Source organism: Carassius gibelio, chromosome A7 (assembly GCF_023724105.1).
Source record: "Carassius gibelio isolate Cgi1373 ecotype wild population from Czech Republic chromosome A7, carGib1.2-hapl.c, whole genome shotgun sequence".
In the NCBI taxonomy this organism is placed as follows: Eukaryota; Metazoa; Chordata; class Actinopteri; order Cypriniformes; family Cyprinidae; genus Carassius; species Carassius gibelio.
Window position 1 is genome coordinate 13,256,872 of NC_068377.1, and position 26,917 is coordinate 13,283,788.

Below are 26,917 nucleotides of genomic sequence, written 5' to 3' on the forward strand. Positions count from 1 at the left end.
TGCATGATTGAATAATATTTTGCTATTTTACACTTAATAATCCATCATGATCACATTGCACAACTGAAATTGCACTTCAAAATATTCATATTGTCAATATTTTTTGGGACCCCCCAAAATTTCACATTTCTCGTTTTCAGGGGAGCCCATGTCTTATTAAGGGGAGCTGAGCTCCCCCTAGCTCCCCCGTAGTTCGCACTATGCTTTTAATAGGAATGTTCCACATGCCCCGTTTGGAGTGGAAATAGTGGTAAAAGTTCCTCAGTCGCAGCCTTTCTACCTCTAGAACGTTCTGTAGAACCCTGAGATAAGATGTGACAGAGAGAGGCAAAACACGGTAGTTACACAAACACTGAAACTGAGACTTGATTGGATTGCTATTAAATGACACATTCTCTGAATTATAGTTAAGCCACAGTTGTTTGTCACAGGACAGATCACAGTCTAAGCAACTGTCTGATCAAAATACTTTATACTGAGTTTTGCTTTGTGCAACCAATTTCTTTTTGGCAAAAATGTGTAAATATTTGACTTATTAAATTACAGTTATGCTTTAAATGTTTTTGTTGTTGTTGTCAATTTTCAATGTCTAAAAACTCCACACACTAAAAACAAATAACACCTTTTAGACAAGCTCCCATTCTGGAAAAGAGAGCTCATCAATCAACTATAAAAAATGCACTATTGTTCATTAAACTTATCAAGGCAACGGAATCAAATTTTTTAGGGAGCTCCACAATAACTTAAAAATATTGTTATCAAACATTGATCACCGCAGGTATCGTGCATATTTACAACAGAAAAGTACCATTTAAAAACTCAAAAATGAAATGAAAACTCACAAATAAATGCTTTATCTTTTAATGTTCTCACACCTCTATGGAGTCTGTAAACCAGGAGATCTCTCGAAGTGCCCTTCGTCTCAAATACTCATACCTACTACACACAGAGCCAAGAAAAAGATTGCTTTCCTCAGGTACAAACAGTATGGGAGCCCAAAAACAGGACTCACATGAGGGAAGAGCTTCTCATGGAGGAATCCTCTTGTGAAGATGTATGCAAGGACTGTGCTCTGCAGTTACTTGGCTAAAAGTGGAAAGACACAAGAACTCAGTATTCACCTGGGGACAATGCTCTCCTTCAGTGCCTTCTCCACATCCATGTCATCACTATGGAAGTCTAGGATGATCACGCTGAAATTCTCATTTTTGGTCTCACGGTGCAGGAGCTCCATATCTGAGATTAACTGCTGCACCCAGTAAGCCTGATTCTTTACTCTCACAGAAGACAACTCAAATGAATCTGCCATTGCCATGCTACTCACAAAATGCTGTTTTATAACAAAGTTCTGGAGGAGCAGTCGCAGTTCATTAACCTGATTAACACAAGTGGAGACCAATCAGTAATCAACTTGTGACAAGGTATAAATAACAGCAGAACCTACCTCTGTTCATTGACAGTTTTCAGCATTACGCATCCACCCCATTTCTCCTCACTTATAGATCCATCTACTCTTACCACAACCGGGGGGGAGTACTCCGGGTTCGGGCCACATCCCGAGCTCGGAGCCCTCCACCCGGACAGCACGCCAAATACGCATAACCTTACTGCATTAATATACGTAGATGTGAACTCGTTAATCAAACTTGTTAAACTGCATTCAAGCTTAGGGTGAACATATGTCTTCTTTTTTTCCTGGACGTGCCCTGGCCTTAGTTTTAAATACCTGGTACTACAAAGTGTACCATCACATCATGTCTCCATTCTAACATGGATGGCTGGCAGAGCAGGGGTTTGGCCCAGCTGGTGCTCCAGGGTGTGGTGGTGTGTGTTTGGGTACTAGAGCCGCTGAGGGGTGGGTTTTTGGAGGGTGTATGATGCTCTCAATTCTGTCCTCATATCGACTGCGTTGCAACAGCACATAGATGTAGTCAGATAGGCACAGCATTCTTTTCCATCCCTCCATCAACAACAGCTCCATCAAATAATGTTTGCCCCTGGCTGAATCTCTCCGCTTCTCTTACAATACGGACCAGAGTGTAGATCCCGATAGAGAGGTAAGAAACAGTGGGCAAAAATGGAAAAAAAGTTGCTGTAAATAGAGTGCATTTAAAGAAGACAATGTGGAATATTCACATATTCATATTCTAGTTGTGTCAGGAGTAAAAAAAGCGTTCCCATTTGTTATAATAAAACAATGTTTCAGTACAGGGTTAGAATGAAAAGATAGCTCTACACTTGAGCTGCAGGCTCAGCAGGAAAAACCCACAAATATATTTAAAGGGGTCATATTCATTTTTTTCTTTCACTGTGGTCCATATTATAAGCTGTCTACACCTAAAATATTTATTTATTTATTTATTTTCTGCCTTATCTATAATTATTCATAGTATTAAAAAGGCTGTTTTTCCTGCTGTCTCTTTAACCTTACTCAATGTAAACTCTTTCTATGCATGTCCGATTTGTGAACAATTTGTTCTTGGTTGATCCAGCACACACACACACACACAAAGTTCAACTCATTGAGCCATTGATCCAGTCATAGCGGTTAACAACCCACTGAGGGTAAAGTCATCAAAATATATATAAAAAATAAACAATTACTGTAAGGCTTCATAGAGAGAGAGAGAGAGAGAGAGAGAGAGTGTATAATTAATATGGTCAATGTTTATGGTAGAAAAATTTTTTTTATTTTGAAAACATTATATTATAATGCACTGACAATATATGCAGTATACTGGTATTAAATCATACAAAGAAAATTATACTGGTTTGGATCAACACGAGAAGGGGTAAATAATGACAGAATTTACATTTTTGGGTGTACAACTTTACAACTAGCCATTTAAATATCCTCATTTGCATTTTAAGATCTCACCGACCCTCCATTTCACCCATTCAGCCTTTCCATGTACTGTGAGATCACGTCAATGACCTCGTTCTCTGAGAGCTGAAGGTTTCCCGAGACGTTACATCTCAGGTCATTCCAGTCTGACCTCAGCACCTCAAAGTCCACATGGTTCACACTGAAGGTACGCTGCCAATTTATGGCTTTTTCTGACAAGTGTGGCCTCACTTCAGCCTCCTCATAACTATACTCTTACACCTCTTCTTCTTCAAGGCCTCTGCTCTGAGGAGCCTTGTCCGATCCCTCCAGAATCTCTAAGACCTTTGTTGACTGCACCTCCGGAGACCCGCTTCTCTCAGACGAGTTTGACCCAGGGTGGTCTCTCTTTTCTGAGCTTGAAGGGGGCAAGCTGTCTGGATCTGATATAGAGGCAGTAGGGTCACCCTTATTAAGAGGCCCAGGCTCTGTAGGAAAGGAAGGATAACTGTGCTTTAACAAGGCAGATTGGGTGGAATTCTTAAAGGGACAGTAAGTAGGAATTACTCCCATCTAGTGGTGAAATTGTATTTTGCATTCAAACTAATTTTGCTCTCCAGCGCCTCGCTTTTTCAAATGCGCGTTGCATCTACGGTAGGCGATATGTACCAAAAAGCTTTGACAGGATGTCTTCTAATAGCACTTCGTTGAGTTTTCCTTCAGGTGAACAGGTGTGTTATTTCAAACAAACTGCAACATGACAACTAACAAACGAATGTTACAGTTTGAATTACTGACTGTGGAAAACATGAAATATTGTAATTAGTAGTTATGTCTTCTTTATTCGTTATATTTTCTGAATTATATGCATTGTTAGATATAAAAAAAAATATTATAATATAGATTGTAACACTGACTTACCTGTCGAGAAGAAAACTGGCCACTTCAGCGTCTCTTTTGAAATCTTTATCAAGCATTAGCTCTTTCCACCTAGAAAAAGCTTCCCCGACATTAACTCTTGTTTTCTGTAATCTACGGTCACGTTTCCTTTTACGTTCTATTTTTGACTGTTTTGGCGACTATGTTTTCTTCTCCTGTGGCGCGGCATATGTATGGTCCATAATAAGAATGCAATCCAGACTTTTAAACTTGCCGGTGCAGTTTCAAGTGCCTCTCACTGCTCTGCACCTGCGTTTCTGGCTCTGACCGAAAACGCGCTAGTACTTTTTGTCCCTCTCTGCTATTATAGTTTTGCAAGATGGCGGAACTACATGGAAGCCTCCGTCGACCTACCCGTCCCATGTATATAAATTCTTCATTTACAAGGATTAGTTTAAACATTGGCATAGGTATTTGTACACCATTGAGGGCATATTTATGAATAAAAATATTGATTTTAGATAATAAAATACCCAAAAAGTTACTTATTGTGCCTTTAAGGCCCATTAAGGGGAACTGCCAGGGGAAAGAAGCAACTGTTTGTGTTTTTAAGGACCTCCATTTTGAACTCAACTCCACAAGCCTCTTGGTCTTTCTAGATTGATAAAGGAAGACACCAGGAAAAACTTTCACAGAAGGTTTTGGTCTGCTTACTGGTGGATGGGTTTTAGTGTTAGTCACACATCTCTGAAAATTGTCATACATCTCTTTCTCCAAACTGATCCCAACCAAAGGTTTGCCTGCATTACCTAAATTCTGATTAGCCAAAACATAGAGAGAGGACTTTTGAGGAAGCTTAAAGGTGGATTCTTCCTTTCACATGTGGGCTAGCAGTTTTTGTCAGTTTAATCTTGTCTGGCAGTCCTGGGTCAGGCAGAAGCCATGTTAAAGAACGCCCTCTCTGAACCAGAGCAAGTGTTTGGGATCCCCCTTGCTCATCATTCCCTCCCATCTGTTCATTTAGAGACCCACTCTGAGACTCTTTGCCTTTACCCTAAGCCTTTGTCTTATTTCTGTCATTTTATCATAAACCACCAGAGAGTGTTTATAAAACCTTCCCTCTTTCGTTCTTTTACTTGCATCTTGCTCTTTTAACTGAACAAATTGCTTTCCCTGCTGAAAGATGTAGCTCTTTGAACCCCTGTCTAATTTATCAGGCTTTGAGGGGCTAGTGGACGCTGTAATTCTTGACGTTTGATAGGGTGGACTAATCCTCTTGACTGGTCGGTTGCTGGGATTGATTGTTTCCTCTGGGTCGACACCTTCCTCCTCCTCCAGGAAATCTATCAGAAGAGTTAAGTCCCATAAAACCAAAGCCTTTTAAATTAATCAGGTAATCTGAAACAGGAATTGCTTAATGACATGATTGAAGAGTCAGTGAGGCTGCTGCAGTGTTGATGGAAATCTACGGCTAATCATTATCATCTCCAGGACTTCCATTCCAGCCTTTACACACAGGATGTTGCAGCTGTCCAAATGAACAGACAAGGTCCAAAATCAACTATTTGCCACATAGTCCAATGTGAACTTTACACTGACACAATTTTCCAGTAACATGTTCCTGTGGCTCAGTGGTAGAGCATTGTGTTAGCAGCACAAAAGTAGTGGGTCTGATTCCTAGGGAACATGCATACTGGTAAAAAATAATAATAATTATAGCCTGAAAATAAGTCGCTTTGGATAAAAGTGTCTGCTAAAATGCATAAATGTAAATCATTATTGTTTATTATTTTGGCCATGTTTAGTGAAAATGTGTCTTTTTGTAAGTGACAATCAAACACTAGGCCTATTTTAATAATAGTGTAGCCTTAACCATGTAATAATGATCCTAATAAAGTTGGCGGCCAAATGTTTAATTTACTTCTCAAAGCCCATTTCTGCTTACATTTGGTGTCTGGTTTGTGTTAATTTTGAACCCTGGGCGACATTTGTCGCTTGGCTCATTACAGATGGTGAGATTTTAAAGAGAGCAGACAGCTGCTGAATTCTTATCTGTTATTAAGATCCCAGCTGCACACAGACCATAAGGCTTGAGGAAGAAAACAGGCTGGTCATCCTCCTCCTCATCCATTTTTATGTACTTATAGAAGCCAAATCTACATATCAATTCCAAAGAGTGATGGCCATGATCATCTGTTCATTTATGTATTAAAGGGTTAGTTCACCCAAAAATCATAATTATGTCATTAATAACTCACCCTCATGTTGTTCCAAACCCGTGAAATCTCCGTTTATCTTGAGAACACAGTTTAAGATATTTAAGATTTAGTCAGAGAGCTCTCAGTCCCTCCATTGAAAGTTTGTGTGTACGGTATACTGTCCATGTCCAGAAAGGTAAGAAAAACATCATCAAAGTAGTCCATGTGACATCAGAGGGTCGGTTAGAATTTTTGAAGCATCGAACATACATTTTGGTCCAAAAATAGCAAAAACTACGACTTTACTCAGCATTGTCTTCTCTTCCGGGTCTGTTGTGAGAGAGAGTTCAAAACAAAGCATTTTGTGATATCCGGTTCGCGAACGAATCATTCGATGTAACCGGATCTTTTTGAACCATTTCACCAAATCGAACTGAATCATTTTAAATGGTTCGCATCTCTAATACGCATTAATCCACAAATGACTTAAGCTGTTAACTTTTTTAGTGTGGCTGACACTCCCTCTGAGTTCAAACAAACAGAAACTGTCAGAAATGTACTTGTTTAATTGTTTTGAAGTCATCATCCTGGTGATTGTTGATCCCATTTGTTTGGGTCCTTGGACCTTGTATATTCATATCCAAATTTCTGATCTAGTCATGTCAGATGTGTGACAAATTCAAACATTTAATTTGTGACTAGCTATGAAATTACTGTGAAAGTAAGAAGTTTGTAACACACACAGAGTGCCTTCGCCTGAAGTTCTGGAGGTCTAGTGCAGAGTTTAACTCCTGTAATTAAACAGTTATAATAATCTCCTCTAGACGTTCAGGTTTACTGGAACATTACAGACAGGTGTGATGGAGCTGGGATCTTGACCTGATTCTGTTTGGATCCTCTACTCAGTCACTCCTCTACACTACAATCACATTCATATTTGAGTGTAATACCAATCACAATCAATCAAATCCAAAAATCACTCAAGATCCAGTCAACAACGGATGAACAGAACAAAGCCCTGCCCTACTTTTGTACTTTTTCAAAAATACAATGAAAAAATGTTGCGCAGGGCAGGTCTATATTCAGAAGAAAGAAAAATCTGTTGCTACTTCTGTTAGTTTGCTTGTATGTTATTTACCTTAAAATATAATTTCATATATATTCAGATATGTGTCGTTTAATATCCATTCGTTTCCCTAATACAGAATATCCAGTATTGAATCATAAAATGCAAAACAATGTAAACAACTAATTATTGTACCTTAATTGATCTAAAAGAAGAATGTGATTTAACTGTGATTTTCTGTTCTTACGATCAGTTTAACTGGTAATATCCTCAGAGGGGACGTTTTGCAGCGATTATATAAGAAAGGAAAGACAGTCTCTGTGAAGGTTGTTGTGAATAAGCAGAGACAGATGTTAGTTCGAGGATCAGAGAAGGACACCTTTCCTCTGTCACAGTCCAGCTGAACTCTCACACGCTGCAGCTTCTCTTTAACTGTTAAGCCAGTGAAGGGTTCATCTGGGGATTGTGAGCTGTATTTGCTGTTCTTGTACCGCACACGCCAGACATTATAGTTAAAGAAAACCTTTCCCTTCCTTTGGTTTTATGCTGTGGTTATTCCAACACTCCAGTACGTGGTGTCTCTAACCTCCACATCCCAGCAGTGTGTTCCTGAGCTAAAGCCCTCAGATCCCAGAACACATGGATACCTATCAAACCTCTCTGGATTATCAGGAAGATTTTGACGTACATCACTGTAAGACACACTGGTCAAATCAGAAGAGAGAGTAAGGAAATAACCTGCTGTGTTCGGATCTAGAGTCATTGGAGCTGCAAAGAGAATGAAATCAGATAAGATGATAAAATATTATGGGATTAGAAATACAAACCTATTTACAAAAACACCTTGAAGAACAGACTCATTATGAGTTTGCATTATGATCCTATAATCTTACGAAATACAGTTCAAATTCACCACAAATTTCATAGTACTTACAGTGATTATTAGATGTATTTCTATCAAATGTTAATCATTCTGTCTTTGTTTATATCTGCAGTATTTAATCGTTTGTACTGGTGCCAGATTTTCTAGAGACTCACTGTGTTGGAGAGTTTCCTGCATCTTCCTCCAGACTCTGAAGCGCGGGTTATTTAAGTAATGTGGCACATGAATCAAAGCTCCAGAGCTCATCTGTGGATCCGGCTGTGATGAGATCTGGACTCTGGAAGGACATTCAGGATCAGAACTGCACTGGACTTGATTTCAGATCCACCTTTCCATCGTTATGCTGAAGTTCTGGAAAACAAGAGAGTTTTTAATATCTCATCAAACACTTTTAACAGGTTTCCTGTCATATAGAATTTGATCATTTGATCATTAGTTGGGTAAATGATTGTTGTTTTGTGTTCAGTTGTCACTTTCAGAAAGCAGGCATCACTGTCCTTCATCATCTGCTCCGTGTCTTTGATTGTGTGTGAAAGAGCAGAGATGTGTCTGTTCATCTCCTCCAGCTTCTCCTTCATCATCTGCTGCTTCTGCTCCTCTTCCTCCCTCAGTGCAGTGATTCTATCTTCTTCTTCATCTCTGAGAAACTGATGAAGCTTCTCAAACTCCTCTTTAATCTAACGCTCGGTGTGCTCAGCTTGAGACTGAAATCACATCACATTCACTTCAGTCAGCTCTGCATTAACACTCACTCCACTAATGTCCATCATAAACTGAATGTTTGAGTCTTTACTCGATATCCTCACCTTGATGTGTTGAACGGTTTTATCACACTCTGCTTTCATTTCTTCTGCATGTTTGAGCTTGCTTTGTAAAGATGTCAGCGCTGTATATACTTCCTCCTACAAGTTAAGAAGCAAATCTGTGAAACTTAAGTAGCTAATAATTAAGAACTTGTAAAGGATAAATATATGGAAATATTTCTAGCAAAGCACTGTGCTTAGCATATGAAATAAAAGTCATTTTCTGCTCGTACCTTGTGAGATGAGACCGCTTCTCTGATGGGTCTGAATGTGTGATTGACATGTTTCTCTGAGTCTCTGCACACTAAACACACCGGCTGTGTGTCCTCCAGACAGAAGAGTTTGAGTTTTTCACTGTGTAAACTGCAGATCTCCTCAGATCCTGAAGAGCGCCCCTCGTTCCTCTCCTTTATCAGTGAATCACACAAGTTTTTTAATACTAGATTACTTGGAGGCTCTGCTCTTGACGATCTTCTTCTGCAGACGGGACACTCCTGAGTTTTCTTGGTTCTCCAGAACTGTTGAAGACACTCTTTACAGAAACTGTGACTGCAGGACAGAAGAACAGGATCCTTGAAGATTTCACAGCACACAGGACAAGAAAGCTCTTCCACAGATTTTGAATACATTTCCTGTTCTTGTAAAAGCTGCAACGATCTTCAATTTACTTTCACTTTCTGACTTTGAAAAGTAAATTACAATTACAATAAAAATCAAACGTGTTCTGTTCAATACACTTCCCCAAAATCCTCATTTACAGTGTCATCTACTGATCTCCAAAATACTGACTCTTTAGCTTTCAGTGTGAAATGGCAGAAATCATAAGACTAGTCACTTCTTGGTAGGGTAAAGGTTGAAGGTAAAGAAGGGTGGGGCTTCTGGTGGTTTTTGAGCTTCTGAACAGAAACTGAATGTACATTTGAACTTTATTTGTGCTTTCATCCACCAGACTCAACAAACTGAAAATCAAACTACCCTGCTGAAAAAACAACCAAAAAACAGAAACCTTTATAGAATTTGTAATAGTTTTACTGGTTATAATAAAAATTGTATTGGTTTTTATGGAGACTGTAATTGTGTCTATTGGTCTCTGTTGGGAATTAGTCGGCTTCGGTTGGTGTCTTGATAAAACCACTAAATCCTAATGGAATATGTCCCAAAACACTACAGAAAAACATTTTCAAGGATTTAATGGTTAAAAGTTGATGGTTGTAATGTCTGTAATGGTAATTGTTGGAAGCCATTATAAATCCTGTGTGAATTCTTTTGTTTAGTTTTTTCCACATGTGATAATTTTTTTAATAGCAGGAAAGGGATGTACCCTGCCTGTAGCAGCACAATAAATAATATATGTATATATATGCAGTTGTAGATGCAGTTCTTTGTTGGGTTTTTACTGCAGAATGCATCCGAGATGCAACAGTTTATTTTGACTTAATAATGTGCTTCTATAAAGTTTTTTTTTTATATAAAAGATTTTAATTATCTATAATTTTCACACCAGATGATGTCCATTTTTCTTGAACAACTGTCTGTCACAGTTGGTAAACCGTGATCTCTGGGTTTTGCACTTTGTGGGTGAAGTCTGTGTTTCGCGTCTGCACTGATTAGTTTGTGGACGTCTCCGTTAATTGTCGTCAGCAGCAGCTGTCACTAATTACTCTCCCTCTATATAATGGCTTGTCTCACGTCTTGTGTTTGTGAGAGCGTTGTTTCATGTCGGTTTACTGTGCTTTGCTTTCTGTGTTGTTCTGCGTTTGGATGTCCGTGTCTTCCCCCGGAACCTCGTCAACTCATCGCAACCATCACAAGCATCAATACTTACCTTCAGCTCGATTCCCCGCAGTTCTTGTGCCACCCTCTCCTGCTGCCAACTCACCACCACCATCTGGATTCCTCACCGCCTTCCACAATCTTGGATTGTGTCTTCTTCCCGCGTTGTTTGTTGTCCACTTTGTTTGGTTTCTGTCTTTAATTAAAACTTTGTTCATACTCGCACTTGCTTCCAGATTCTCCTTCACCCAGTCGTCACAAAACGCTCTCACATCATGGAAGCAGCGAGCACCACCTCCTTGTCTGACTTTATCCACCACAGTGTCAATCGTATGGATCAGCAGCAGGAGAGCATCACAAGCACCGGACGCACTGTCCAAGCGCTGGTGACACAGGTGTCCGAGCTCATCCAGCAGATCCACCAGCTCACCTCTCCCACTGCGCCCATCGCACCGCCTGCACTGCCCGTCCCCCGGGAGACCTTTCAGGATCACTTCTGGCCAGAGCCATGACTTCCGGCGCCAGAGAATTATTCCGGTGAGCCAAATTTCTGCAAGACTTTCCTTAAGTATTACATAAACTTTGCTTTACAGCCCCGCACCTTCGCTACCAAGGAGTCGAAAGTTGCGTTTACCCTGACTTTACTATCCGGCAAAGCCGCCCTATGGGGGCGGCATTGTGGGAGAACCAACATCCGTGTTGAGCCTCGTTCCGCACCCTCTCGGAGAAAATGAAACGGGTCTTCGATCGAGCCGCGGCCGGCAGGGAAGCCGCCCACCAGCTCTCAGACCTGCATCAAGGGAGATCTTCAGTCACTGATTATTCCATCCAGTTCCGCACCCTGGTGGCCGCGTGCCAGTGGAACGAGGCTTTGCAGTGGGATCGATTCCTGCATGGGATGGCCGACCGTATTCAGAAGGAGATCTACCTCCTCAAGCTGCCCCCTACACTCAACGGCCTTATCGACCTGGCTCTTCGAGTTGATGCCCGGTTTAAACGTCTGGGTAGACAGACCAGTCCTACACGCCATCCCATCTCTCCGGAAAAGGGGCTGCTCGATTCGAGAGAACACGGTCGGTCCAGTCGATGACCACGAACCCATGCAGGTGGGAAGAGATCGGCTGTCCCGGAGGGAGAGAGAGCAGCGGAGGTCCCAAGGACTGTGTTTATATTGCGGAGGCTCAGGACATTCCATCTATTCCTGCCCGGTAAAAGAACCAGCCTGGTAGTAAAAATGAGGCTACTATCGGGTGGGATCTCTGCTGGGAAGTCCTCAACAACATAATCGACTCTCCTTCTGTTGAAACTGCGGTGGGAGAATCACATTCACGACTGTCACACCCTTCTGGACTCCTGGAGCCGAAGGTAATTTCATCAACTCACTCCTTGAACATCACCTGAACATTCCTGTCCTGTCTGTGTCTCTTCCCATCCATGTCACCGCACTCAATGGCCAGGAACTGCCCCACGTCACCCACTATACTGAACCCATCACTCTGCTCACATCAGGCAATCATTGCGAAACCATATCCTTTTTTCTCATGGACTCCCCCGTAGCTCCCATTGTCTTAGGTCACCCCTGGTTAATTAAACATAATCCACGAGTGGATTGGGGTTCCAACACTGTCGCATTGTGGAGTGAAAGTTGTCATGAGTCTTGTCTGGTTTCTGCTTGTCCTGTTGTCCCTGTCTCTATCTTTCAGAAGGAGAACATGGTATTATCAAACATTCCCCCAGAGTATCTGGACCTGAAGGAGGTGTTCAGTAAGTCCCGTGCTGCTACTCTTCCTCTGCATCGTCCCTACGACTGTCCTGCAGACTTAGTGCCAGGTAAGTCTCCACCTAAAGGCAAACTATACTCTCTTTCTATTCCGGAGAGGGAGGCCATGGAGAAATACATTTCTGATTCCTTGGCATCTAGGTTCATCCACCCTTCCTCCTCTCCAGCGGGGCCGGGATTCTTTTTTGTGGGAAGAAGGATGGTTCTCTGTGACCTTGTATTGACTACCGAGAGCTGAACAACATTACGATAAAGAACACCTATCCATTGCCACTTATGTCTTCAGCTTTTGAAAGGTTACAGGGAGCATCCGTATTCACAAAATTTGATTTACATAATGCTTATCATTTGGTCCGCACCAGGAAGGGGGATGAATGGAAAGCCGCCTTTAACACTCCTAGAGGGCACTTTGAATACTTGGTGATGCCGTTCAGGCTCTCCAACTCGCCAGGATTTTTCCAAGCACTCGTTAATGACGTGTTGAGAGATATGGTAGATCAGTTTATATATGTTTACCTGCATGGCATACTGATTTTTTCTTCATCTCTCCAGGAACACGTTCAACACGTCAGACGAGTGCTCCAGAGATTACTTGAGAATGAGCTTTTTGTCAAGGCAGAGAAATGCGTATTCCATGCACAGTCTGTTCCCTTCCTAGGGTATATCGTCTCGTCCGAGGGAATACGTATGGACCCTGACAAGGTTAAGGCTGTGATAGATAGGCCATCTCCAGATTCCCGTAAAGCCCTATAGCGGTTTCTGGGGTTCGCCAATTTCTATCAGCGTTTCATTCGCAATTTCAGCCAACTAGCCTCACCTCTGACGGCCTTGACCTCTCCCAGTACTCCTTTCAGGTGGTCAAACACAGCTGAGACTGCGTTAACTAACCTCAAAAGCCGCTTCATTTCGGCCCCCATCCTTGTGGCCCCTGACCCCACATGGCAGTTCGTGGTGGAGGTTGACGCATCAGAGGTGGGGGTAGGAGCAGTGTCGAGTCGAAGGTCAAGACGGCCTTAGAAGGGGTAATGCCTCCGCCCGGTTGACCACCGAAGTCATTCAGTAGGGTCACTGCTCTAACGTTGCTCGTCATCCAGGGATAAGTCGAACTAATGGGTTAGTTAAACAACGATTCTGGTGGCCACTTATGGCTCGTGACATCCACGATTTTGTTTTGGCTTGCTCAGTTTGTGCCAGTGGTAAGTCATCTAACCGACCTCCTAATGGGTTCCTTCAACCGATGTCTGTCCCTTCGAGACCCTGGTCCCACATCGCACTAGATTTTGTTACCGCCCTCCCGCCCTCTAATGGCATGACGGTCGTTTTTACCCTAGTGGACTGGTTCTCGAAGGGGGCACATTTCATTTCCTTGCCTAAATTACTGACAGCCAAGGAGACAGCGGTCACTGTCCTAGATCACATCTTTCGGCTTCATGGCCTCCCTGTATACGTGGTTTCTGACAGGGGTTCTCAATTTATAAAGAATTTTGTAAGCTGCTAGGAGCGTCGGTTAGCCTGTCTTCGGGGTATCATCCCCAGATTAATGGGCAGTCTGAGCGAGTCAACCAAGATTTAGAGAGGACGTTGCAATGTTTGGTCTCCAAGAACCCGTCTTCCTGGAGCCAACAACTCTCTATGGTGGAGTACGCTCACAATTTGTTACCAGTGTCAGCCACGGGCCTTTCTCCATTTCAGTGCAACTTAGGTTACCAGCCACCAGTTTTTCCCAGTCTGGAATCTGAAGTCGCGGTCCCCTCATCTCACACGTTTGTCCAGAGGTGCCACCGCACCTGGACCAGAGCCCGCGAGACTCTGCTCCGAGTGAGGGAGCGCACTAAGGCCAAGGACGATCGCCACCGGTTAAAGCCTCCCATTTACATCGTGGGTTAAAAAGTGTGACTTTCTATCAATAACATTCCTCTGCGATCCGTATCTAACAAGTTAGCTCCCAAATTTATTGGGTCATTTACTATCACCAAATTCATTAGTCCGGTGACAGTCTGCCTCAAACTACCTCCAGCATACAGGAGGATAAATCCCGCCTTTCATGTGTCCAAAATTAAACCCGTGTTTTATGCACGTATTAATCCGCCTACTCCGGTTCCCCCGCCGCCGTGTCTCGTAGATGGGGAACCAACATATTCGTTTAATCGCATTCTGGACTCGAGATGGAGGGGGCGAGGATTCCAGTACCTGGTGGACTGGGAAGGTTACGGTCCGGAGGAGAGGAGTTGGGTACCTGCTAGGGACATATTGGATCACTCCCTTATTGATTATTACAATCAGTAGGTAGGCCCTTCTGGGAACTCCAGGAGGCGTTCTTAGAGGTGGGGGGGGGGGAACAGTCATGGTTGGTAAACCGTGATCTCTGGGTTTTGCACTTTGTAGGTGTTTTGCACTCAAGTCTGTGTGTTTCGAGTCTGCACTGATTAGTTTGCGGGCGTCTCTGTTAATTGTCGTCAGCAGCAGCTGTCACTCATGACCCTGTTGAAGGTAAGTCTCTTGGGAGGCACGATCTGATCATCAGGTTCCTGAGAGGAGCAAGGAGGCTCAATCCACCTCGCCCTCAGTAAGTCCCCTCTTGAGACCTCGCAGTGGTTCTATCAGCACTGCAGAGAGCTCCCTTCGAACCCTTGCTCTCAGTAGAGCTAAAGTTTCTATCTTTGAAAACTGCGCTCCTGATGGCTTTGGCTTCAGTGAAGAGGGTTGGGGACCTGCAGGCATTTTCAGTTGATGAAGCATGCCTGGAATTCGGGCCGGCTAACTCTCACAATATCTTGAGACCCCGGCCTGGGTACTTGCCCAAAGTTCCCACCACTCCTTTTAGGGATCAGGTGGTGAACTTGCAAGCGCTGCCCCTGGAGGAGGCAGACCCAGCCCTGGCGCTGCTCTGTCCAGTACGTGCGCTCCGCACCTACGTGGACAGAACTCGGTGCCTTAGGATCTCAGACCAGCTCTTTGTCTGTTACGGAGGCCAGAAGAAGGGAAAGGCTGTCTCCAAGCAGAGGTTATCCCACTGGATAGTGGATGCTATTGTCCTGGCTTTTCAGGCTCAAGACCTGCCATGCCCCATATGGGTGAGAGCTCATTCAACTAGGAGCGTAGCTTCCTCCTGGGCGCTGGTACATGGCGCCTTGCTAGCAGACATCTGTAGAGCTGCGGGCTGGGCGACACTTAACACAATCTCCGTGTAGAGCCCGTGTCCTCCCGGGTACTCGCCCCTTCGGGCCAGTAAGGACCTGCTCGGTGTCAATCCGCTTGCTGCGCCATTCCACTCAGCGGACTGGATGCGTGCGCTATTCCCCTCAGGTGAGTTCCTCAGTCAGAACCCTGGGTTCCTCCAGCACTGTTGATGTCCAACACTTGCGTACATGCCCTTTGGTTAGCCATGTGTGGGACTAGGTGCCTCCATGTGTTGTGATTCCCTTTTCTGGGTAATCCCACGTGTGTATGTCCACAGTAAGTCTCTCCGCACCATGTGTCTTTCCCCTTGGCAAGCCCCTTGCCAGCTCTGTCGTTGAAACTTCCACCCTGCGGGCTGGGTACCTCAGAGGGTACCTCAGCGAAGACTTGAATGCGAGTTGCTTGCGTTGCTCCTTATATACCCACTCTGCGGGGCGGAGCTCACGATGCAAATTCCGCAGACCAAGGTACTTTGTGTACCATTGGCTTGTTTTGTACCACTCAAAGGTGATTGGGCTCTCGGGCGAGATCCCATCCGTAACGTCTCCATTGCCTCCTTCAGGGAACGAGGATTACATACGTAACCAAGATGTTTTTCAGTGTAACAACAAATGTGTCTCCAAAAGACCTTTGTCCACAGAGATTTGAGAGCTCAGCTCTTACTTCCCACCTATAGAATGTCAAACTTCAGATAACAAGTGGCATATGTCCAAAACACCCATTTGCATAAGCTTGTGTGTTGCGAGTAGCTTAACACAAATTTCTTTAATGTATTGATTAAAAGAGTCTGCACCCGTAATTTCTCTCCCTGTCAACTTCTGCCACACAATTCAAAGCAACTACCTTCCATTTTTAAATCTTAATCAGTGGAAAACCAAAGGGGAGAAAACCTTGAGCCTTTATGCTATAATTAGAAATATACAAATGTATTCCTCTCTCAAATACAGTCATGGTTAATCACCTAATCTGCAATAATTACTTCACCTCTATAACAAAGGACATAGAGCCTCAAGGTAAAAGTTAATGAGAGGCAATGATTAAAAAAAAAATTAGTTGGACTAGAAAGCTAAATTAGAAGTAAAAAAATTCCTCAGAGCAAGCATGAGGTATTAGAGAGGCATTAGAGAGGATATGGGTGTGGTCTTTGGTCATGCAAACTTAACTGAGCTTTTGATTAAGTTTATTAATTAGTGAATGTGCTGTTTATTTGAGAACCAGCATATCATAACTTGTCCAGTTCAACATCTGTATTAAACTGAACATTGGATTTAACATCTAAATACTGTTGTTGAAACATCTTTTTTCAAGGTTAAGGCAGTGTTATTCAGTCGAGAGATAAAAATCTCTGAGTACTGAAATACATTATTTCTAACTATATGGTAGATATTTTATGCATATTATTGAATTTATGTATGAATAACACTGTGGACAAGTAAAAAGCATTTTACATCAACCTCTCCAGTGCGCGCATACACACACACACACACACACACGTTTGTTTTTGTAAAAAGTGGGGACATCCCATAGGCGTAATGGTTTTTATACTGTAGAAACTGTATATTCTATCACCCTTCACCAACCCTACACCTAACCCTAACCCTCACAGGAAACTTTGTGCATTTTTACTTTCTTAAAAAAAAACTCATTCTGTATGATTTATAAGCGTTTTGAAAAATGAGTACATGGGTTATATCCTCATAAATCACCCTCTCCTTGTAATACCTGTGTCATACCCATGTCATTATACATGAGTTGTGTCCTGATATGTCACAAAAACAAGAGCACAAAATCACACACACACACACACACACACACACACACACACACACACACACAAACAAGTATATCAGGAAAATGTGTAAAAGGCCACTTGTTCTCTTAGAATTGTGTGTGGTAAGTGATAATTCCTGACAGTAATTAAAGGAAGAGGAACTCTCGTCACTGAATTGGTACTATTCATCAAATTGTGCCAGTGGGTTAGACTTAATTCCTCTTCAAAAGGCATAAAGGTAAATCATCTTTGCACAGAGCCGCTTTGAGTCTTATCTGGAGTACTAATGGCTGTACAAACCAGACCACAAATTAGTTTAGTAATAATTATCAGTCAGCTGGGCAGAAATAAGTGATAATTAAACTGTAACCTAAAGGAAAAATCATAATTTAGATCATACACTTTAGCAATGGACAGCTCAATTTTACTGCACTGCTTTGCTCATTAACCTGCTTCTGAAACCAGATAGAAAGAGAAAATTTATATGCAAGAATAGTCTTATTTTCATAGTCAACTTCGCACAATTGAATATTTGTGCATAATCCCATTTAAAGCTATCAGAGATATGTTTATTAAGGCTTCAGTAGACATTACAGTCCTTCGATGAGAAATGTGCCATGCTCCATTCAAGGCTAGGGCAGTTAATACTGACCTTTCTCATAGTTGAAGTGAAGTTTGATGTCTTTGCCTTGGTTGATGTGAAGATACGTGAACCCAATGGCAAACATAAGCAAAACAAGCAGCAGAAGGAGTTTGAACTGCTTGCGGATCTTCTTCAGAGGAAAGCGCATCCTCATCACAGCAACATCAACAACAGACTTGTGCCCCTTCAGCACTGATCTTTGTACAGCTAGATGATATTGAAATGATGTTTCACACTAACAATACAGATAACAGTTTCCAGATAAGAACAGATTCAGACTTTCTAATGAACACCTAAAAACTGATTTCTTGGTGAGCATGTCTTTCAACAATGATATTCTAAACTTCAGAGTCTGCTGTATACTGAAAGGTAGTCTATTTTTTTATGAATGACATTTACACACCAAAAGATCTATTGAAAACAAACGGTGTGTATACAGAGCCCTCTTGTGGTCAAACGGAGCATTGCCTTGATTTGTTGTGTCGTATGTTTTTCTAAATAAATCTCTACAGTCCAAGGAAGATTAGAAAACTTATATTTATGCAAATCTAAATTAAACATAGAATAACAATGTAAATAGGTATAGCCCATATTTAATATATACATACTGAATAAAACCAAAGCCTTTTGGTTGGAGTTCTCAAAACTCCTTAAAAAGGAATATACACTGTCCATAACTCAAATACTGCGCTGATAACCATGACATTACAGAGGCATCTGACAGAGTCCATACTGTAACAGAATTTAAAACCATCAATGTCTTACAATGGCATAATAGCAATACAGTGCTCAACTTACAGTCTACACTGTTATTCTGAGAGACAATAAAAGTGCTTGAAAACATGCCTAGATAACCTGTTTAAAGATGTGTTAAGTAATTAATTTATAATTACCTGTTAAGAATACTTATTTTCACTGTTTCTAAGCTATTCTCTTTTAGATTAGAATTGTACTGGTTTACAGTAATAAAAAACATGGTTTGGCAAAACAATTTGCGTCTCACCTCAAAGCAGAATCTGAATCTGTCAAACCATTTGAAATAGTAAACCTGGAGCACTTCCTAGGCACAGCTTTCTAAGATCAGTTAACTGTTTATAAAAAAGTAAACCTATGCTAGATGCGACCATCAGAAAGCAAATCTGATATTTAAGTCATTTATACAAATACAGCATTAGAATAAGCATTAAAATAAAATACTCAAAAAAGCAAAATGTACAAAATGTTTACACAAATGAAAAACAAGTACAAAAGCCAAATGTACAGAAGGTTGTGTTAAGAATCAACCAGGAAAATATTGTTTAGGGGGGGGGGGGGGGGGGGGGTGAAATGCTATTTCATGCATACTGAGTTTTTTACACTGTTAAAGAGTTGGATTCCCATGCTAAACATGGACAAAGTTTCAAAAATTAAGTTGTACGTTTGAAGGAGTATTTCTGTTCCAAAAATACTCCTTTCCGGTTTGTCACAAGTTTCGGAAATTTTTTTCGAGTATGGCTTTGTGTGACGTTAGATGGAGCGGAATTTCCTTTTATGGGTCCTGAGGGCACGTCTGCCGGAAGAGCGCGCACTCCAGTATAGCAGAGCACTGAGAGCATTTGCACATCGTTTATTTCTTAAGGATAATGCAGTCCCCACGAAAAAGGGCCACGATCGTGTGTTGGAACCGCATGCGGTGAGTAAAACTGCTTCAAATATCTCTGTGTTGTTAACTTAGCTATCGGCGCGTAAGCACATCAAGTAAACAACATGCGATGTTGTCATCAAATTGCACTTTCCACATGTAGAGCTTAAAAAAAAAAAAAAAAAAGACGACAAAGTGGAACTTACTCATTTTCCAAAACCGCTAAGCAAATATATACAGTTTCAGTACATACCACATAGAGACGTTGTTGCTGATGCTGCTCTTGTTAAATTTCAGCCTCTGGATCTGATTCTGGATCATAAATATACGCTGAATCTGACTGTTAGACATGGTTTGTTTTCCCTCATGGTAAAGTCACAGCTTCTGAAGGATGCAGTACTACTCTATAGGTACTCAAGATTAACAGGATATTGTGTGAAAGCGAGCATTTCACCCCCCCTTTAATCTTATTAAAAGCCATGTTTAATATTGCCATCAGCTGCCATCACAAAGACACTGCAGCTGTCTCAATGAAACTGTGCCAAATCGTTTTGAGATGAACTTACTCTGACAAACTGCTGCACATTCCATTAAACTATTAAGTGATTTTTTTTTTCTATCAGAATAATAAATATTTGCTTGTAGACAAATTTGGCATCCTACCATAAAGCTGGTATCAATAAACAATTCACATGACAAACGGAGCCTACTTTGATCATGACCATTCAAATTACCACAGACTACATCTCTCTACCTTCTAATCAGAAAGGATAAGCTAGTGTATTATTTAACACGGAGTGGTTTGTGATATTAACAAATAATGACAATATTCTGTCAAGCCATAGCATATTAACTGATGGTTGATTTGAATTTGAATGTGGAAAATCGCTGTAATGAAAATCAGTCATATTGCATAGCGTGGTTCAAAACATATCTTATCATATCATACTTTTTTCATTACAGCTATTTCCTTAAATTTGGAGACAGAAATTGCAAAGACATCAGTGGTGTTGTGGTGTAATTGAGTGGCGGTCCTGTACAAACCCTAAGAGTGCGAGAGAAAAGTTGCAAGGCGGTTGCGGAGTTGTGTATTAAGCAGTGAGCCAGCTCACTTTTGTTATGAAGACTTTATCTCTGTCAAATGTGGCAGGCAGTTTTAATAAAAGTCAATTGGCATCTTAAAATGTCTCTGATTTGGGCATGTGCCGGCTGGAATGAGGCGGGTGCTGAAACAGAGGGTCTGAATGCACTGTGGGGATTCGTTTGGCTGGTAACTCTGACAGCTCACGCGCTGTTGAGGAGATCTCACATGATATGGAGAGTCTCTTTGAAAAACTGTCCATATTTTGACTTTCAACATCCCCATAATTTTCAGAACCGGAAACGGCAAAAGGCTGCACTGAAACAGATTTGAAATTGTGTGATGGTAAATCACCCGCCACACTGCCTCCAGCTGTCTCTGAAGTGTCCTGCTCCAAGTTCTGAGATGTTTGTGAAGGCTTCTTATCATCCACAATTGGAGGTGAAGTGGGGTCATACATCTCTCGTTGGTTGTGGGTCTCATTAGGCTCAGGTACAGGAGGTTCATATGGAGGAGGCCATTCTCCGCCGTCCTCAGGGGCTCCTATCATTCCATCAGGTGTGAGGGGAATCTGGCTGTGCACTAGAATGGGGTCGGGTGAGGGGAGGGGAGACATGCTGTCAGTCCCTCCATCTTTGTAAGGCTTCTTTTCCTGTGAAAGGCTGTCATCCAGCGTGATGGACTCCTGCTGTAGAGAGATGTGCAGAGAGGCAGGTGGCCGTTTGATGAGCTGGGCTTTGTTGGGCGTATCTCCTGAGGGGCTCGGTTTGGGGCGTCTGACCGGAGTCAGAACGACAGGCAGCTCCAGACCCAGAGGCTTCCGTGGAAACTCATCAGGCTTAGCTGTGAATACACAAATAATGAATTCGACTGGACTGAGAATGTAGGTGACCTTACATGAACTCATTAGCTGTGGCCAAAAATATATAATTTATGCTTTGAGGTGGATGGAGCACTGCATATGTTTTAATATGTAAATATACAGTATGAATAATGAAGTAATGAGTATTTTACTGTTAAAATGATCAACTATAATTGGCCATTCTATGACACAGGTGCACTTTGGACTTGATTTTAGAATTAATTTCAGAACAAGTTTATTAGGTAAACAATTTGTTTAAGTGCTAATAAATTGCCATCAAAAAAATACTGCATTTTACTAATGTTGTGATATGTTTATGCCTTGTCTTAAAAAAGGTTAGACAGTTAATTTGACACTTCTGTTGTATAATAATAAATGTTTATAAGAAAGAGAATTTAATAGCAAGAAGTCTCTAATGTTTATCAAATTATTTGAAAAATAAATAAAATAATAATAGTATTATTGTGAAATATTATTGCAATTTGAAATAACTCTTTTCTATTTTTATGTTTTAAAATATAATTTATCCCTGTCATGCAAAACTGACTTTTTAGCAGCCATTACTGCAGTCTCACATGATTTTTCAGAAATCATTATATTATGCTGATTTTGGTGCATGGGAAACTATTATTAACAGTGAAAACAGTTGAGCTAGTTTTTTTTTTTTTTTTCAGGATTCATAGAAAGCTACAAATAACATCATGTATTTAAAATTAAAATCTTTTGTAACATTATAAATGTCATTACTGTTAATTTTGATCGAATGAGTCCTTGTTGAATAAAAGTATTCCTTAAAAAAAGTATTGTATCATTCATTATTATCTTATAAAATTATGTCAACTAAAATAAAAAAAAAAAATGTTTAAGTAATTTCATATGCATATGTGGGATACAAAGGGGCTGTTTCATAGAATGATTCACAGTGAGATTTCCTAAATGACTGAAGAATTCAAATAACATCACACTCATACAGCTTCATTCAGTAACATACAGTATCATGCAAATAAAATGGCCGAACCTGGTGGTGGGAGGTCAAGCTTCATTTTGCGAAGTTCAGACATGGAAACCTTAAGTTGCTCTATGACAATGTCATCATTGAGGTAGATGGACTCTCCTATCTTCTCCTGCAGGAACTCTCTCAGGTCCTCCAGAGACATCTTAAGCAGTCGTTCTGAACATGATTAACTTCAGTTACAGTCAACAGATTTCTATAATGTGCTGAGAGGGTTTCATTTATGCCAAGGCAATCAAGCCTATTCGCTTTTGAGTTAAATGGCACTGTGAGGCTGTCATTATACATGGTGTAGATTAAGTAAATTATTGGATTAAATTATTGTTAATTTCAGTATTGTAAAAAGAGGAACTCACTTTTGTGGAGCTGAAGGATGTTGTAAGCCATGGCTGTCAGAACTTTCTCACCCTCTAGGATGAAGACGTCCCACAGACGTAAGGTCAGAGTGAATGGGGTCTGGAAAAGGTGACAAATAAGTAGATAAACTAAAACCGACTGCTCAGCACAAAGGTCCTCACAGCATAAAGAAAACATAAATGTGTAGAAGATTTTAATCCTCAAATCTACTGTAGATTTAAACCAGGGCCTCTGCTGGTCTAAAGCTAATGTCCCTCAGCGAGACTGCTGCCAGGCCACAAGCACAGCTCTGAAACTGAGCTGGACAAAATTCTGCAGTGCTGACAGTGTCCAAACCCACAGGATTGTGTGTATGCGCAGAGTTAACTTTGAAACACCCTTGTCTGCCTGCTAATTGCACACTGCTCCCTCTTTCAAGAGTCACTGACAAAGAAAGAGTGAAGAAGAAGAACTTTTAAACTATTTAAACTACTGGAAACTATTTACCATGCCTTCACCCTTTATTTTACCAATTTTTACTGTTTATGGATTTTACCTTTATATTCAATAACTTTAATACTGTAAAATAATATGATTAAAGATAGAAATATTCTAAAAATAGGTCAAATAAGGCTGAATAATTTCAGTTTATTTATAATTATATTATATAATAGCAATTACAAAGACATTTTAATACAATTATATAATTTTACAAAACATATAAATTACTTATGTATGAAGAAGACATTTTGAAGAATGTAATATATATATATATATATATATATATATATATATATATATATATATATATATATATATATATATATATATATATATATATATATATATATATATATATACATATATATATATATTTATATATATACAGTACAGACCAAAAGTTTGGAAACATTACTATTTTTAATATTTTTGAAAGAAGTTTCTTCTGCTCATCAAGCCTGCATTTATTTGATCAAAAATACAGAATTTATTTGATCAAAAATACAGAAAAAAAATGTATATTGTTGTGATACATTATTACAAATTAAAATAATTGTTTTTAAATTTATTATACTTTAAATTACCATTTATTTCTGTAATGCAAAGCTGAATTTTTAGGATCATTATCACATGATCCTTTAGAAATCATTCTAATATGATGATTCATTATCAAAGTTGGAAACAGTTCTGCTGCTTAATATTTTTTCAGAACATGTGATACTTTTTTACGATACTTTGATGAATAAATTAAATAAAATAAATTTAAAATAATAATTAAAATAATAATAAAAGAAGCTATGTTTTTAAAATATAAATATTTTGTAATAACAATATACACTACTGGTCAGTAATTTGGGGTCAGTAATTTTTCTTTTTCTTTCTTTTTTAAAATAAAATCAATACTTTTATTCAGCAAGGATGTGTTAAATTGATAGTCAGGAAAAAAATTATTAGAATATATATTATTAGATTTTTTTTTTTTTTTTGAATTAATGCAGTTCTTTTTAACCTTTTATTCATCAAATATATAAGACAGCAGAACTGTTTCCAACACTCATAATAAATCAGAATATTAGAATGATTTCTAAATGATCATGTGATAGACTGGGTGTTACATGTGACACTGAAGGCTAGAGTAATGATGCTGAAAATTCAGGTTTGCATCATGGGAATAATTTGTTTTTAAAGTATATTCAAATAGAAAACTGTTATTTTAAGTTGAAATAATATTTCACAATATTACTGTTTTTTTTCTGTATTTTTGATCAAATAAATGCAGGCTTGATGAGCAGAAAAAACTTCTTTCAAAAACATAAAAAAATAGTAATGTTTCCAAACTTTTGGTCTGTACTGTATATATGCCTAGTCTATTTAAATAAACTAGTGAGAGTGTGAAAAGTGTGTTATATATGAAGAAACACCCAATGTAAAAAAAAAATTAATAATAAAAAAAATTAATAAAAGCTCAAAGCTAGCAGAGACGGTCATACTGTATATTATAGTTTCTCCAGGTAAGCAGTTTCTTTACTTACAGGTGCCTCTTACAATGATCAGTGCTTGGCTTCAGACTCTTCTGTATCTACACCTGATCTTTTATATTAAACTCTTATCGGTGCTTTGCGGATGACATCCATTCCCAGTTCCCCCTTCTGTGTCCACAACTAAAATACAAGTCAAAATCTCTGCCTGAATAAACCTGAATGTCCACTCAACACCTCAAGATAAAGTTTTTGAGAAGGGTCTGGCTGCAGACTTGCACTTGCACTCTCAGACTTGCATTCTCAGACACTTGTGCTTCCGCTAGCGACGTCACTTGCAGTCTGTATTGTTATTATTATTTTCTTCTATTTATTGATAACTTTTTGTTTGAATCTTTCAACATTTTACAACAGTAGCCAGGTGGTGAAGACACGAAAAAAGAATCTAAAATACAATGTCACTTACAATCGCTACTTGCACTCTCCGCTACCTGTGACGTCACTTGCAATCTACACAAATCGTGTATGTTGCCAATGGAGACAAGATGCTGTCGTGGTGATTAAACGATTAAAACTAAATTAGTAGGCCTACTACACAAAGTCTTTCGTTAAGCGTTTTCATCCTGTAGAAAAAAACAAACACTTAATATGGCATAATGTATTAGGATACGTTAAGTTCAATTAAAAGACCAAATTCGATATATAGTTATTATTTAATGTACAACAAGACAAGCATATGGCTATGAACACAATGTGAACGCTTAATGTGGCCTAATAGCAGACTAAGATGTTAAAGACAATTCAGCAGGCATAGCCTATATGTTGTTGACTCAACGTATACAGACCAACAAATATGAACGTGCATTATGAAATGCATTAAGTGATTTTAAAAGGATCAGCTCCGTGCATGCAAGCAGACGAGTACAGAACGCAGTGTGTTAAATTATACATTAAACGTTTTCCTCCTATAGAAAATCATTATAAATAAAACGCATAATGTAGCTTAATGGTGTGAAATAAACGATTTGCAGACAGTTTATTCTATATGGAAAAATGTTTAACGCGAAACTTATCCACCACCATAGCGTCTAGTCTCCGTTGGCAACAAGCACGATTTGTGTCGATTGCAAGTGTCTCAGGTAGCAGAGAGTGCAAGTAGCGATTGCAAGTGACATTGTAATTTAGTTTATTTTTTTCTTGTCTTCGCCACCTGGCTACTGTTATAAAGTGTTGGGAAATTCAAACAAAAAGTTTAAAAAAAATATATAAAATAAAAAATAAAGACTGCAAGTGACGTCACTAGCGGAAGTGCAAGTGTCTGAGAGTGCAAGTCTGAGAATGCAAGTGCAAGTCTGCAGCCAGACCCTCTTGGAGTTTTTAGCTGCCAGGATCTCTTCATATAAACACCTCTCACTTGAGCAGATCCAGAAGTGCTTCATCCCTCGATGGTTGAACATAATCACAGTTACACAACAGCTGACTCAACAATTATATTCAAAGAAAGCCAAAACTCCACCTTCATTCAGCTCATGAATCACCACTTTTAGGATTGTCTGCAGTGACCTGAACCAACACTATAAAACACACAGCTCATGTATCATTTCTTTGGCTTTGAGATCTAAGCTAAGCATATGATTGATCATTTCTACCTATCTACTAATGACTGCTTAAATAACACCCTTGTCAGTTTGGTTACAATGCATCTGTTCAGATCAAACACTTACCCGGTCAATAAAACATTGAAGGAACCATTTCGTGCTGTAAATCCCACTGAACATCTGCTCCTTATCCTGAGGAATGAGAAGGGAAGAAAACTCAGCATTAGAGAAATGGACACACGTGAAGCTAATAGCTATATTCACAGTAACTTAGCTAATCTTATAGGTTCTGAGTTCATTTGGCAGTCTTGTGTGGCCACAGCAATCTTACCAAATGCTTCTTTAGTTTGGGTAAAAGTTTGGAGAGAATCTGGTCGTGGTGGTTTTGGAAACGCTGAAGTTTGGGAAAACCAGGAACAAAGAATCCTGTCATGGGTTGAAAATGTCAGTGTCACGTGTTTCCCAATACTAGAACTACAACAATAACCTGTGTTAAATACACAAGTGTTCTGTACACTACCATTCAGAAAGTCTGGACTCGGTAAGACTTTTAGTCTTGAAATAAATCAATTGTTTAAAAGTGACAGTAAAGGCATTTCAAATGTTAGAAAGATTTTTTTTCTCCAAA

General features: G+C 40.0%; 1 protein-coding gene and 3 pseudogenes across 1 annotated transcript in view; all 4 read right to left on the minus strand.

Moving 5' to 3' along the window:
- Positions 1-282: 282 nt before the first annotated feature.
- Positions 283-2,889, minus strand: LOC128016400 (N-acetyl-beta-glucosaminyl-glycoprotein 4-beta-N-acetylgalactosaminyltransferase 1-like; annotated as a pseudogene).
- Positions 2,728-5,834, minus strand: LOC128016401 (uncharacterized; annotated as a pseudogene).
- Positions 5,430-9,442, minus strand: LOC128016616 (nuclear factor 7, brain-like; annotated as a pseudogene).
- Positions 9,443-18,318: 8,876 nt separating this feature from the next.
- LOC128016615 (USP6 N-terminal-like protein) overlaps positions 18,319-26,917 on the minus strand; it is a 29,204-nt gene continuing 20,605 nt past the window's right edge. The window contains exons 10-14 of the mRNA XM_052601265.1: positions 26,621-26,715; positions 26,416-26,481; positions 22,733-22,832; positions 22,383-22,535; positions 18,319-21,345 (exon numbers count right to left, since the gene is read on the minus strand). Coding sequence (XP_052457225.1) covers positions 20,600-21,345; positions 22,383-22,535; positions 22,733-22,832; positions 26,416-26,481; positions 26,621-26,715 — 1,160 coding nt within the window. The 3' untranslated portion in view covers positions 18,319-20,599. The remainder of the gene's footprint in view (positions 21,346-22,382; positions 22,536-22,732; positions 22,833-26,415; positions 26,482-26,620; positions 26,716-26,917) is intronic.